Source organism: Culex quinquefasciatus, chromosome 2, assembly GCF_015732765.1.
Source record: "Culex quinquefasciatus strain JHB chromosome 2, VPISU_Cqui_1.0_pri_paternal, whole genome shotgun sequence".
In the NCBI taxonomy this organism is placed as follows: Eukaryota; Metazoa; Arthropoda; class Insecta; order Diptera; family Culicidae; genus Culex; species Culex quinquefasciatus.
Window position 1 is genome coordinate 89,309,881 of NC_051862.1, and position 15,062 is coordinate 89,324,942.

At 36.4% G+C, this 15,062-nt stretch overlaps 1 protein-coding gene across 1 annotated transcript in view; it reads left to right on the forward strand.

Annotated features, from left to right (window-relative positions):
- Positions 1-15,062, forward strand: part of LOC6034268 (microtubule-actin cross-linking factor 1, isoforms 1/2/3/5) — a 104,262-nt gene that overhangs the window by 35,201 nt on the left and 53,999 nt on the right. Inside the window, 1 exon segment of the mRNA XM_038257215.1 lies at positions 14,724-14,887. Coding sequence (XP_038113143.1) covers positions 14,724-14,887 — 164 coding nt within the window.

Here is a 15,062-nt window from a genome sequence, read left to right on the forward strand (position 1 = left end):
AAGTTGTCATCAATGAGGTTTGCGCAAGCTACCTGTGGATTTGCATGTTCAAGGTGGGAGAGGGGGCAACACGTGCACTTGAACTACACACAGCAGCTCCGTCACGTCATCGAACGCAATTGAAGAGTTTGTTTACCCTCGGTGTTTGAGCGGATACTTGAGGTGAGCTTGAGGGAATTGAGTAGAGTAAAACTGCTCAATCTGATCTGGGTAGTTCAACAGAACTGCGATCGGACCTCGTGATCGTTGAGAGATCGTCGCGATGTTCAACAATTGTGAAGCCATACAGGATAACTTGAAAACTGGTTCTGAAGATCGTCGTTTTCTTTTGAGATTTCGAAGCAGATGTTGTCGAAAACGAAAAAATATTCAAAATGTCGTCTATGTCCAAACAAGACATGATTTCTTCTAGAAAAGCAAAGGCATTTTAAACCAATAACAAACCACTTTTTATCCCAATCAAACTTTAAATTAGAAACCATACAATTTCGTGCCCAAACCGTACAAGTGCTCGATCCGCTACCAAAACAAACAAACACGAGCTCAAAGAGTGCTAATCGCTCTTTTTGTATCCAAAATCCAAACACGTAAACTTATGTGTACCTCCTCCAAGTTGGCCACACATTTGAGGTAAACTTTTTCTTTAGGCTATGATCTCATTCATCTCTCGACTTCGTAGGAGGTGTGAATCGTAAACTCCTCGCCCGAAATCGCCTTCTTTTTAAGGGAGGGAAGCTTTTCATTCATTCCTTTTTTTTCGCGTTCTCTCTCAATTAATCTCATAGTGGTGGTCACTCATGAGAGCTTTCAAAAAGCTCTCTCTCTCTCAGAGTGTTAATTTCGAACGATGCCGGCTCGTAGTGTCCGTCGACGGAGCTCCGACTTTAGTCAGTCAGTATTAAGGTTCAGCTCGGACAATACGCGCGCGCGTTCGCTCGAAAATAGCCGGTCTTACTAAGCAGAGAGATAAAGAGAGACACTAGTTTGCATTCTTGATTAGGATTTTTGTTTTTATTGCTCTCTTGGAATAAATTTGAACGTTTTGTGAAGGTCGTCGCCGGTTGACAAACGCGTTCGCGCGAAAGATTTAAGCATTTTTGAGCGGTTTTTTTTAGAGAAAGAAAAATCAATATCACAAACGAGACGGAAAGGCTTAGTCTCTCGGCGGATAATCCCGGGGAAAACTACGCCAATCACGTGTTTCGCAGACACCATTGTTGTTGTTGTTGACGTTTCTTACTACAAAATCGTGACCAAACGTTAGTGAAGCACCACACACTTGGAGCTTGAAATGTACTCGAAACTGAACGAATCGATTATCGCTTTATTTTTGGGAGCATCCGAAATGTTGAAAGAAACACGAAATTTGAAAAAAAGAAAAAAAAGTGGATTTGCGTCAATCGGAGGAGAGCCAAATATCTGCCAATCAACTACAAAGTACCAGGCGTCTCCATGGGAAAAGTGAACAAACCTACTGACACAGTTGGAAAAGGAAGAGCAACTGCAGCAGCAACTGAACGAACGGAAATTAATCAATAACTGACCCTTTGCTGCAGAAGTGAGCCAATTTTGGAGTGCAATGCGAATTTTTGACTTCTTTTTGAGATTTTTGGTGATGACATACCATGCGTCTCCTTCAAATTTGATGGAGACGCATGGTTGTCGAAAAATTTGAAGGATTTATTATGATATGCAATTAAATGTTTTTCAAGAATTTTACAAACTCTCAAATTTGCAAATCAACTTAAACGGAAACTTCATCCAAAACGGAAATGTTTCGCGATTTGTTTATAGATCCGCACCGCCACCACCTGCGATATTGATCAAAGTTGTTTTTTCTTCTTTAATTTTTTTCTGAAGGTATTGTGCAGTCCTCGAAACTTGAACTTGTTTATCGCTTTCGCTGACCTCCAGAAATAGCATGTCTGTGTGTGTCTGATGATTGAAGAATTTCCAGGGTGGTCACTTAAATGTATTTTTTTCTATTTTTAAACTTGTGAAAAATAACCAAAAATATAGCAATAAAAACAGAAAAAATGAATGCTTCAAAAACGAAAAAGCTTTATTTGTAAAATCTAATGGAAACGAAATTCTCTTCTTCTTTTAAAAAAGTTTCAAAATCGGCACCGGAATCCAATTAAAAATCAAAGTATTGGTTATGAAAAGTTTGAAGAATTTATTCAAATAAACATAATTTTGGCGATCGTTTTTGCATTTTTCAAACTATTCAGAAAGTAATTTATGTATAATAAAATTCTAAACTTCTAAAAGTGAAAATTCAAAAAAAGGAAAAAAATGTGTTTACTCTACTTTTATTTAGAAAAATAAAAATAAACTTGAGGAAAGTTAACTTTACTAATCTGTTTCTTTTATCACATTTTTCAAAATTGCTTAATTTTACAGAAATAAGTTTAAAAAATCATTTTCTTTTCTTCAAATCATAAAAGAGTTGCTTATGTTTGATAAAAGGCAATTTAGATTTTGATCTATATGAATATTATATTTATTTGTTTTCTATTTAGTTTTCGGAAAATTAAATATGAACTCGATTTTTTTTATACGCGAAACAATTCAAGATTTTTTTAATCTCAGAAAAACAAAGAAATTTCGTTTGAAAATCTCATATTTGAATAAACTACAAATGAATTATGGGTATTCAAAAATATCAAAAAAAAAATAAATAAATGGTTTATTGAACCTTTGAAAAAAACTTCATAGATAAAAATAAAAATAATTAGCTCAGTTTAAAAAATATATTTTCTCATTATTTTGTAAAATTCAGGAATATTGTATGCTTTCCACATTTTGTAGTTTCGAGAACAACAACTCAATGGCTTTTATAATTAAGGTTACAATTTCAATCATAATTGAGAATCTCTCAAGTATACGATGTGCGTCGTTTTTGAATACTTAAGAATCTTAAAATTCTATCAAATTTCGTTTTTTAAACCAATTAGCATTTGCATCACTTAGGAAAATTATTTTCAGGAGATTTGTAAAAATAAATATTGAAAAGTCGAAACGTTACATTGCTAACTAAAATCAAAAGTTTTTGATAGTTAAACTTACTGAACATACAAAAAAATGTATTTTGGTTTGATTTAAGAGCGAGTTTTTCACCGATGTGAATCAGGTCGTATCGAGGTGCTCCGATTTGGATGAAACTTTCAGGGTTTGTTTGTCTATACATGAGATGAACTCATGCCAAATATGAGCCCTCTACGACAAAGGGAAGTGGGTTAAAACGGGCCTTGAAATTTTAGGTCCAAAAAACATGAAAAATCTTAAAATTGCTCGCATTTCCGTAAAACTTCATCGATTCCAGTTCTCTTAGATGCATTCGAAAGGTCTTTTGAAGCCCTTTAAAATGTGCTATAGACATCCAGGATTGGTTTGACTTTTTCTCATAGCTTTTGCAAATTACTGTTAAAAATGGATTTTTTTAAAACCTTAATAACTTTTTGCAACAGCCTTCAACACCCATACTCCCATAGGTCAAAAGATAGGTAATTTCATGTACTATAAGCCTACGGTATTAACTTTTTGGCCAATCGCAGTTTTTCTCATAGTTTTTCGATTTTTCTATAACAAACATTTTACAACGTTAGTTTTTGCCCTGTAGGCCGCCATAGCGGCACTTTTTGGTCTCAATTTTGTAATATTCGGAATCCTCGGACAATTTCACGTTGGTTAGAAGTATTGGAGTTGTAAATTACCAGTAATTTGCAAAAGCTATGAGAAAAAGTCAAACCAATCCTGGATGTCTATAGCACATTTTAAAGGGCTTCAAAAGACCATTCAAATGCATCTAAGAAAGTTGGAATTGATGAAGTTTTACGGAAATGCGAGCAATTTTAAGATTTTTCATGTGTTTTGGACCTCAAACTTCAATGCCCGTTTTAACCCACTTCCCTTTGTCGTAGAGGGCTCATATTTGGCATGAGTTCATCTTATGTATAGACAAACAAACCCTGAAAATTTCATCGAAATCGGAGCACCTCGATACGACCTCTAGAACAAACCGAGCAGAATTTACAAATACTGCCTCTTAACGGTGCACATCAACCATAGCTTTTGCACCCAGATTTTTGTTACAGACAATTTAGTATCTTCAAAACTACGGGTACTATCGAAATATTTTTTTATTCATCCCCTAAAGTACTGTCCACAAAGCAATTTACAACAAAGTTTGATTAATTTTACAATCCCGTTATTGCAGGATTGGGTTCGTAAGTTTGACAATTTTGGAATAAGAAGAAAACAACTTCCTTCGTTGCTGTGCACCCTTAATGTTGTGTTTGCAGTTATGAGGAAATCTGGTTAAATTGACACAAATATCAATGAAAGGGTAGCTCCATGACATTTACAGTCCAACTTTGCTATCTTGAGGTCATATTTTTTTAAAGAAACGATAAATTTTTGTTGAGCATTGATTGCCCAAAGGAATTTGATAAACTAATCTGAAATTTTGCACCGCAATGGTTTTTAAAGAGTCCAGATCATTCTAAGTAGAATAACCACTCCGAATTCTTAGTGACTCAAACTTATTATACTTATTAAACCAAAAAATCAAGAATTCTTAAAGAATGCCATCACTCTTTAGAGCTTCAGACATTCTTGATAACGCTACCCCAAAATATGACGCAATAAAAATCCTATAATTAGGTTGCATTCCTTCTTCATGGAACCATGCGAGGGGAGGGGGCAGGTCATAAATCACTCTACCCTATCAGCAGTGCAATTTACCACACTCTTCTTGGGGCGAATTAGAAGCCACTTTAGCCGCGCCACTATCTCATAGGTCATGGAATGTTTGTGCCGGAAGTGAAGCCGCGGCGGCGGTGCTATTTCGAGCTATCAACCCGACTTTAGCTGTGGAAGAGTGGTTTATGATCGTGATGATCTTGAAATTTTGTTGGTGTGTTGTTTTTTTTTTCAGCGAGTTGAATTTCAATGTCGCGAAGGCACGTGGTGTAAAGTTGTGCATTTTTTCGTAAGAAATTGAATTTATCTACGTGTTATTTTGAAAAGGTAGATTTAAGTTGGAAATTGATGAAAAATGGCACAGACTGAAATGAAAAATTACTCATTTTTGCACCAGATCTCGCCGCGCACACGAGTGAGAAACGATCAAATCAAGACAGATCAACCGCGTGGGAAAATGTTTTCATTTTCATTCACTTTTCCGAGAATGCCGGCGTGGCGTGATGCTGAAAATAGCAAGTTTTCTTTTGCCACCCCGATTATTCTGCGACCTGATTTGTGTTTTCGAAGCTTGACTAATGTTTGAGAAAGACAAAACAAAAATTTATTTATCGTTTTCAACGATAAGAACGTAATTGAGATAGACACCTTGTCTAGGGGTGATCATCGTTTAAAATAACAAGTGACAGTTGAGAGTCTACAATTTGATTACAAACAATTTGAGTCACCATCCAAACAAGGGATGACCACGACATACATTCTTATCAATCCCCTTTTTTTGTAATCGTGTAATGACTTGACGAGGGTAGACCGCTAATCAAAGGCTGTGCAAGATTGTTTTAAAGTTATGACTTTTGTTTACATTTAGCGGGTACAGTGAAATCCCACTTGTTTGACAAAGTCGAATTTGAAAGTGACAAACTAAACAAGCGTTGTTGAACTAGCGAGGTCGTACTGTAAAACTAATCGCTGCAATTTGCACTCTCTTGACAATTTCGCTCAAACGCTCAGCTTTTTTGTGCACGTGTTTTGCGATAAGTCTAGAGTGGCAATTACTCCGAACTAAAAGCCGGATCGATTCGCGTCGGTAAAAATCGAATGAAAGTGTGCGGAAACAATTTGCATGTTTCGTGCTAAAAATATAAGCAAACAAAAGATCGGCGCTATTCGTGGCTGGAAGAATGCTGCCTGAATTGTTTGTTCTGTGCTCATTAGGAGTCGAGAGAATTTAGAGTGTCAAATTCCACCGGCGAGCCGAACTGGCGTCATCTTGTCGTCAGATTAGATGTTCTGAGAGAGTTAGTGGCGGCCAAGGTTAGGTTTCGTTTGTTTTGTGTTTTAGGTTCGGGACGTGACATTGATATTGTCGGTTTCTGTTTGAGGGTATATTTTGTGAAGATTTGTTTGTTATGAATTCAGGAAAAGATGCTAATGTATTGAATTCAATGCGAATACTAAAATAAAAAGTGTGATTTTTCAGAATTAAAATAAAGTAACTTCGTATTATGTTTTGACATCCTGCTTTTTTACTCTTATTGTATTTTAATGACAAACAAGTAATTCTATTTTTCCTTCAATCGATGTTTTCATAACTCATCAAAATCCCAATGCTGCTTTCATCAATCAAAACAATGTCTTGTCTCGTGTTACTCAATTCCACGAAAATATTTGAGCGTATAGAATAATGAATGCGATTGTTCGTACCTGCACATTTCCGCCGAAGATGACTCAAAAGATTCCAAATTCCGTACTGCTTTGTAGACAATGCATTTATATTCAACAATTTATTGGACCACCCTAATGTAGAGGGTCAAGTGTTCTTTACGATTTCGCAGAACGTGTGATAACCGTAAAATTAGACAATTCCAGTAAAATTCGAGATTTTTTTCTGGATTGATAGATAAATGAAATATTATTTAGAAACAAAAACTTTTAATCCACAAATTTGCGTTATATAGTTGTTTCAGCACTACGGCACTTTGTACTACACGAAGAGTTTAAAATGAATAAATAATAAATTCGCAACCTTTCTTGACAGAAAGAATCTTGCATGACAGTAAGTTTCAAGGGAACCATAGTTAATCTATCGTAAAATGTTGCCTTGCACAGAAAAAAATGATGGCAATATTCATCAGGAAATGGCGACAGATTTTGTGTAAAAAAAATGATTAATTTTACCCCAGCAATGGTTCACATTGTTACTAATTTTTCATGTAATATTACTCAAAAAAGAGGTAATTTTCAACCTACCAAATTTTCAACATTCCAAAATTAAAATCAAATCAAAATGTAAACTCAAAATTCAACAAAATTAAACAAATTTAATCTAGTTTTAAACCAAGCAAAATCTGCTGGAAAACTTAAACCTACCATCTTTGTGATCGAAATCGCTGAATTTCTTATATTAGATTATTAGATTTATTTTTATAGGTAAATCAAAATTTACCTCTTAAATATTTTGTTTAAAAAATTCACATTTCATTCCACGGTCATTTTGGTCAACCTGCTCAAATAACCATTACAGAATACTGCTGTTCTTCCAAAATAAACAACACGTCATAACGTTTCATAATCCCAAGCGCAAATCTAGCAATTCCCAAAATTAAACCATCGCCGCACAGGTCACATGTTGCGCGTTGCGTTGCGTTGGTAGCCACTGTGAGAGATTACTTCCCACAAAAAAAACAACAAACACTGGCCAACACCATTGACCTACGTAGAGGCCATTCCCGATGACTTCAACCGGTGATGATCTTCACCGCATGCGGGTACTGGTTTACGTTCTCACCAGAAACAAAATGAGTGAAAACAAGTTTTTTTGGCAAAGTGTAACCGGTCGAAGGAGTATGAGAAAAAGACACAAATGTTGACATAATTTGTCCATATGGGAGGCAAAGCAGATCAACCAAGCCTAACCTCTCTCACCCGAGAAAAAAAAAGCCGAAAAATAGTCGAAAAACAAAAACCAAGTAATGGAACGAACGTTCGACCGTGAGAATCAACGTGGGCCCACGGAAACACGATACTGTTCCCCAATTCTGGTTCTGGTGTCCACTGAAGTAATTGCCGCCGGCCCAGAGTTGAACGGAACAGCTGGTAATCTAATTTGTTAGTTTAGCTAAATACACGGCTTTTCGGGAGGGGGACTAGTAAATCGGACAAGCTTAACTTGAAAGAAGCGACAAAAAAACGGCGCGAATTTCCGCGCACTAAATTACGTCAGTGTGGACTTGAAACTAGAATGACCAACCTAAGGTGGAGGAGCAGAGTCCACCTCACGAACGTGAACAAGTCTTTGCAGTTGTGGTATCTTGTCACATGTCAACATTAGAACAAATTGTACCTAACCTCAATTTGCGTCTAAAACCGTTGAATATGTCATTTTGCCACTTGTCATACATTTTATACTCCAAAGATTATTTTCGAATCTTCAAAATGCCACATGCGACAACACAGCACGACAGCAACAACCTGTCACACCTCCTAGAAGCAAAAAAAAACAATTGTGTCCGACAGCGACGGCGGTGACAGTCGTGAATCACTCACCGGGACACCGAATCGCTCTTCTGAGGTGGTGGACTTGGCCAATGTCAGACCAGAATAGGGATGACCACAATTGTTGCGTCGCGACGGTGGCGCCGCCCGAGCCTGGTTCATCCGTCATGATTGTTGTTGCACTGCAGTTTGGCGAGCTGATATTGTTTATATTTATATTTGAAAATGGCAGATTGTGGCCAGCAGTCTCGGGGAGTGGCCAGTGTAAACACATGATTTTTGCACACTTTTTGTTGTGTACAAGCGTGATGAAGTGCGTCGTAATGCCACCTTGACGCAAATGTGACATTTTTTAAAGTTGGCAATCGTGTCAAATTTTAATGAAGGTTACTATTTGTGTGTCTTGTATGAAATGTGGCGAAAACGCACAATATCGACAACAATATGACAAGAGATCACACCGTTGACGCTTGGGGGTTAGCTTATGGCTGAGATTTTCGCATGTTCCCCACACAAAGTTTATGAAGTGCCCGAGGGCGATTGCCCGGTTGTTCGATGATGAAGAAATATTCAATAAATTAATGCAAAGTGAGTGACCCTGGGTGGTGCAACACCACCGCCACCGACTGTGCGTTGGCAGGTGATTTTAATCAGCTATTTATATGGCGCCCTGCGTTCAAGTGCACTTCCTTGACGGGACTGGATGATTCGATTCGTAAGGTTGTTGGCCCACTAAAGTTTGTGGGAAGACGAATACAATTCGAAGCATTGTTTAAACAATACATAAAAAGCTGTGAACAAACGCATTGTCTGGAAGGCAAAACGTAAATTTGATAACCTTTGAGTCATCTTCCTCGGAAATGGGAATCAACAAACGCGTTCTTCATTTTATCCGCTAGACATTTTTTGTGGAATTGAGTAACACGAGACGAGTATATTGCTATTGAATTATTATTAAGTTATTACTTATGAAAATCAAAAAATCTTTTTTTTGCTGTATTTATAATAATACAGAAAAAAAGATTTTGTGATTTTCTTATGTTAATCATTGCAAGACAACTTTATTGACCAATTGAAAATGGTGGGTTGTTTAGGTGAGACTTAGAAAACTTCGATTTTCCTGTTTCTTTTTCTTAAAGCGGCTGTATCTCAGCAACCCGAGGTCCAATCTTCAATGTCTCTTAGACAATTTCAAAAAAAGTTGAATTTTCTGAACTTTTCAAAAAAAATATTTTCAGAAATGGTCACTCATGGTCTCTATTTTTAAAAATCGAAAAACTGCAAATATTTCGCTAAAATCAAACTTTCGATTGGAAATTCAATTTCACATAAAAAAAATACGTCAAATTAGTTTATGCATGAAATTTCGATTTGTTCCAAAAATCTCTATTTTTTCCAAAAATTCATAACTCGGCGGCAGATTTTTTGACCATGTTTCTCTATGGCTCAAAAGTTGCGGGTTTTTGTCCCCTAAAACATATCAAAAAATCTCGAAAATAAAAAAATACGTATTTTGGGAAATTGAGTTTTTGTGAAAAAAAAGTTGATTAAAAAATCTGCAATTTTTTTTCCGTGTACCTATTTTTTTCTCAATAGTCCTCAACAATACCTACAACTTTGCCGAAGACACCAAATTGATCACAAAATTCACTCAAAAGTTACAGCTGTTTGAATATGTACGTACCCTTTTTGTATGGACAGCTGCCAAAATTGTATGGAGACTTGTATGGGTGAACCAATGACACAAAATAACTTATTTGGTCATAGGGAAGGCCCCCACAAAGTTTGAGCCAAATAAAAAAAAAAAAAACAAATAAAATCCATTTCCGGTTTTGGAAGAGAATTGCTCAGGTTGTGAAAAACTTCAAACGCATTTTTTTTCATTTGCTTTAAAAGATACTTGCATTCTACAACTCATTTAACCTTTCAATTTTAAAAGCATGGCTGCAATATATATGATTATTATCTCATACTCAATTTCTTATAAATCTATTTTTATGAACATTGTTACAGATATTTTACTTCCCAAGATGAATCACTCATTTTTCAAGTAAACTCTGACTATCATACGACAACAGTGCGAATTTCCCCATTTTATATTAAACAAATTCTCGCTACATAATCGACGCTTGTTTTCAAAAATAGAATTCCTAAAAGCCGCATGAAATTAAGAGTGATGACTCCAACCTTGGCCTGAGTGGCCGCCCGATGCTGCTTCGAATAGTCGACATACCTTCACTGTCTGACTATCATTCGCCACGTTATTGTTACGATGAATTTGGTCTCTTTCTCTACAATAGTACAGGGTGAGAATGAGTACCCGACTCTCCTACAGTCGGTTATGCTCACGAAGGGATGATTTTCGAACGAATCATATGTTTTCAATCCCCCTCGGTTTCGAACGTTGAGAACTCGTTCACTAAAAGGACTAGAGTTGTCAACAGAACAAAGTGAGGTTATATCGAACGGTGCCGGAATTGTGAAAGTCATCCTGCTTACGTGGTGATTTTCATCTTTCCGAACTCTTCCAAGGAGATGGGTGTGACGTTAGTTTAAGTGCACGAAAAATCTCACATTTCCCCTCGTTAACACTTCAAATCAAGGACGTTGTCTAAGCATTCCGAATTTCTCGGGGAAAATCAAACGAAACGAAGCGAGTCAACCACAAAATTTATAGCAAATTAACTACATCTAACGCGTGTGTGTGTACCTTGATTTGCGTCCTACCCTATAAAACGAATCGGAAAGTTCAACCACATCTGCGGAAAGTGAGTGAAGTGGAGACGCATGGTGCGGAAAGTGGCGTCGCGACGTCGCTAGCAAAATTTTCACTTTTAATTACCATATGGCCAGAGACCAGAGACGTCCTCAACCGACGTCGTCGCAGAAGAAAGTGGCAGAACGCGCTCGGATTGCGGGTTGTAAACAGAGATTTTAAAAATAATCATCATAAGTGAAAACATGTCCCCCACAGCACCGGTTGACCTCTCCGCGGGATTAGTATTCGGGGGATTTTGAGGGGGGACCCAGCTTGAGTCGTGATGAAATATGGTGCGGGATTTGTTTTGCACTTTTTTTTCATGCTTTTTTGGCGAGCAGATTGAGGCGAATTTTCTTGCAAGTCTCAGTGGTGGTATCTTATGTAACGATCGAAGCACGTGGAAAACATTTGACGGTTTTATGCACCTTGAAAAAAATAATTTCTGAGTTAATCTGATACATCTTGATTTTTTTAATGCTTCTAGTTTCAAAGGTAATATCATTGCCTGGAAGTGTCTTCTGTTTTGATTTATTTCTATGGAAATCTAAACACATGAAAAATATGGTTTGTCAATAAAATTTTCAAATTGATGTGTGGTTTGATCTTCAAATGAAATAAAAAAATGTAACATAATTTGCTTGTTAGCAGTGTTCCCAGATCTTCAGATTGTCTTTAAAATATCTTATATCTATACATCTTATTAGGTCTAGATTTATTTCCATCAAAGCTGAAAGACTCGGAGTAGGGTTTTCATGTAAGGGTTTGCCATATTTTTTATTTCTAAGACTCATCGAGTTGGTCTTTTCGTTCAATTCTAGAGTTTTTTTTTTGATAAGGTCATATAAACAAAATTTTCAATTTTTGCTTTTTGGTTGAGAAAATTTTATTCAAAAGTGTTTTTTTGGAATTGCGAAAAAAATACGTTTGCAACTCGTATCAAAACTCGATTTATTTAGCACTCGTCGTATTTATCCAACTTGGTAGTGCCTCGAGCACGACAACATTTTTTGTTTAAAAATGTGGTTGCATCAAGTTTTCTAGAGAATAGAGCAAATTATGGTCAAATATTTAGTATAAAATAGTTTGCTTTTTTCAGAATAATTGTTATTTTTTGTAAACTTTTTTTATGATCATGAGTTTTGCATCATAAAGTTTAACATAGCTGTCATTTTTTAGAAAATTTAGCAAAAATTCACAATTTAATTTGACATTTTTGTCATTAAAGATTTGGATGATTTTTAAATAAAATTTAAAAAAAAAAAAACAGATAATAAATAAATTTAGAAATCGATTTAAAGAATTCACCCAAATTTATGTTTTTGCTAATTAAAAATAATGTTTAAATTTTCTTGGGATTTTTACAAAATATAGTTATTAGCAAAAGTCAAATTTTGGGTTCATTGATAAGATATTGATATTAATCTGCGTTTAGCATAATTTCAAAAAGTCTCATTAGGTCAATGCAGAATATATTTGAAGTTTTTTTTCGCCTATCTCTCTTTAAGATTTCCTTAAAAAAATTAACGGGAAAAATGTCCAGGAGAAAATGTACAATCAAACTATTCAGAATACATTCTATAACGTTTATATTTGAAGTTGTAATTAAGTCAAGGCCTTTGAAAATTTGCTTTTTTTTTGTTGAGGCAAAGAAAATATGTAAAAATTTCAAAGAATGTGCTTAAAAATTAGATATTTAGTTTTTGTAATTTTTCCCCTCCTACACACTGTGTCCTTGACCAACATTGTTGCACAAAAACTAATAATAAAATTTGTACTAGCCTTAGAATAATACGTAATAACATAAAGTTAACTTTGAAAGTCTTAACGGTGCACAGCAACCAGAACTTTTGCACCCAGATTTTTGTTGCAGACATTTTAGTATCTTTAAAACTACGGGTACTACCGAAATATTTTTTAATTCTTCCCCTAAAATACTGTCCACAAAGTAATTTACAACAAAGTTTCACTAATTTTACAATCCCGTAGTTGCAGGATTGGTTCCGTAAGTTTGACAATTTTGGAAACCCTTAAGGGTGCACAGCAACCGAAGAAGTTGTTGTCTTCTTATTCCAAATTTGTCAAACTTACGGACCCAATCCTGAAAGAATCTGATTGTCAAAATGGTCAAACTTTATTGTAAATAACTTTGAAGACTGTAATTTAGGGGATGAATAAAAAGTCATATCGATAGTTCCCGTATTTTTGAAGATACTAAAATGTCTGTAACAGAAATCTGGGTGCAAAAGCGATGGTTGATGTGTACCGTTAACGGTGCACATCAACCAGAGTTTTTGCACCTAGATTTTTATTACAGACATATTAGTATCTTCAAAGCTACGGGAACTATTGATATATTTTTTTATTCATCCCCTGAAGTACTGCATACAAAATAGTATTCAACTAAATTTGACTATTTTTACAATCGGATTATTGCAGGATTGGGTCCGCAAGTTTGACAATTTTGGATTAAGAAAACAACAACTTCTTCGTCTGCTCTGCACCTTTAAGAAAAAAATAATCGTATTATGAAATTATAGTTTTTCCATACACACAACACACAACGTACCTCAGCCAACCTGTTTTCGGTTAAATACCACTTTAACACTGTGTTAAAAAAAATCCAAAAACCCTTTTAAAAATTAAAAAAACAAAATAAAAAAACGTAATGAGAAATCATCAAAAGAAAATCTTCATATTTGTCAACACTAATTTTGGTATTAAAAATTCTGTGAAAGTTGTTAAGAATAAAATGCCTACGATTTGATGTATTTCCCCTAATTGTTTTGAATAAGAATAAGTTATATCAAAATGATCAAACTGGCAGCACTTTATTTATATTTACCATGCAACTAGCAGCGCTGCAAATGTCAAAGCATGGGCATGACTTTGTGTAAGATTATGTTTTGATTTTTTACGTTTTTCAAGGATGCAAATCATGTGTTTTTTGCTCAAACTGAAATAGCCACTAAAGCTTCATCAAAAGCTTTGAAAAGTTGAAAAATTTACTCTTTTGAGATTTCAATGGAGACGCTTGGTACTTTTCCATTTGTCCTCATCCTTCCAAATCCACCTAATCGAAAATGATTGAATAACAGAAAATTGAAACAGATGGAACTCATGGAATTCCCCCTCGAAACAAATGAATTAATTGATCTTAATTGTGATGCCACCTCGCATACACAGACACACTGAATTCCTCTACCTCGGTCGTAATGGGCGCTCGACATGCAACTCTAGTCTATAGATTGCCATCTGTTCGCAGGCCCATTCCAGACGGAGCCTTTTTTCTAACTTTCTCGCAAACCAACCTGCACTTTCACGTATAGAACAAGGTTCCAAGGTCGCCACCGTGGGAAAACCCATCGCAACTAGGGGGAGAAAAACTTTCCCTTTTTCTGCACGCGCCCTCCAACTGTAAATGAGTCCAGCGTGAATATTTTCGCTCGCGCGCACACCTTAACGTCTCAACGGGGATCATAAATTAAGTGATTCACACGGAACGGAGAAATGTCCCAGAAGCGCAAACTGCGGCGGGGTAACCGCCGGCAGAACGCCGCAGCCACGGCGATCCCCGCCATGGCCACCGAGGAGGAACACGTTTATGAATATGATTTTTCCTACGAGTTCAGGGTAATTTCGCCATAAATCAACCATGTTTATGGACCACCCCCGAAAACTAAAGCAAGAAAGAGCGATGTCTAATATTAACCTGTCTGTCTGTTTCTTTCTCCAAATTTCTTCTGATCACGCACACTAACCACAGCGCTTCGCCGAGAGTCTCCAGAAGCCGCTGCGCACCTATCGGATGGAGTTCAATCTGGGCCGTCCGGACAACAACAACGGTTCGGCGGACCTCGGCACCCTGGCGGACGGTAGCTTCCACGAAGTCACGGAAGACGTCTACACGAGCACGTACACGGCAACGCAGTGAGTAGCAAATTGGTTGATCCCGAAAGGGACCGGTTTAGGTGATCAATATGAAGTTTTGGAGGTTTGTGGGGTCTATTTGGACATTCATTGGGTTTGTGACGATTTCAAGCTTATACTCAAAACGATGTCGATGTCGCAAAGCCAACGAATGTCCAGAAGGACCCCGCGAACT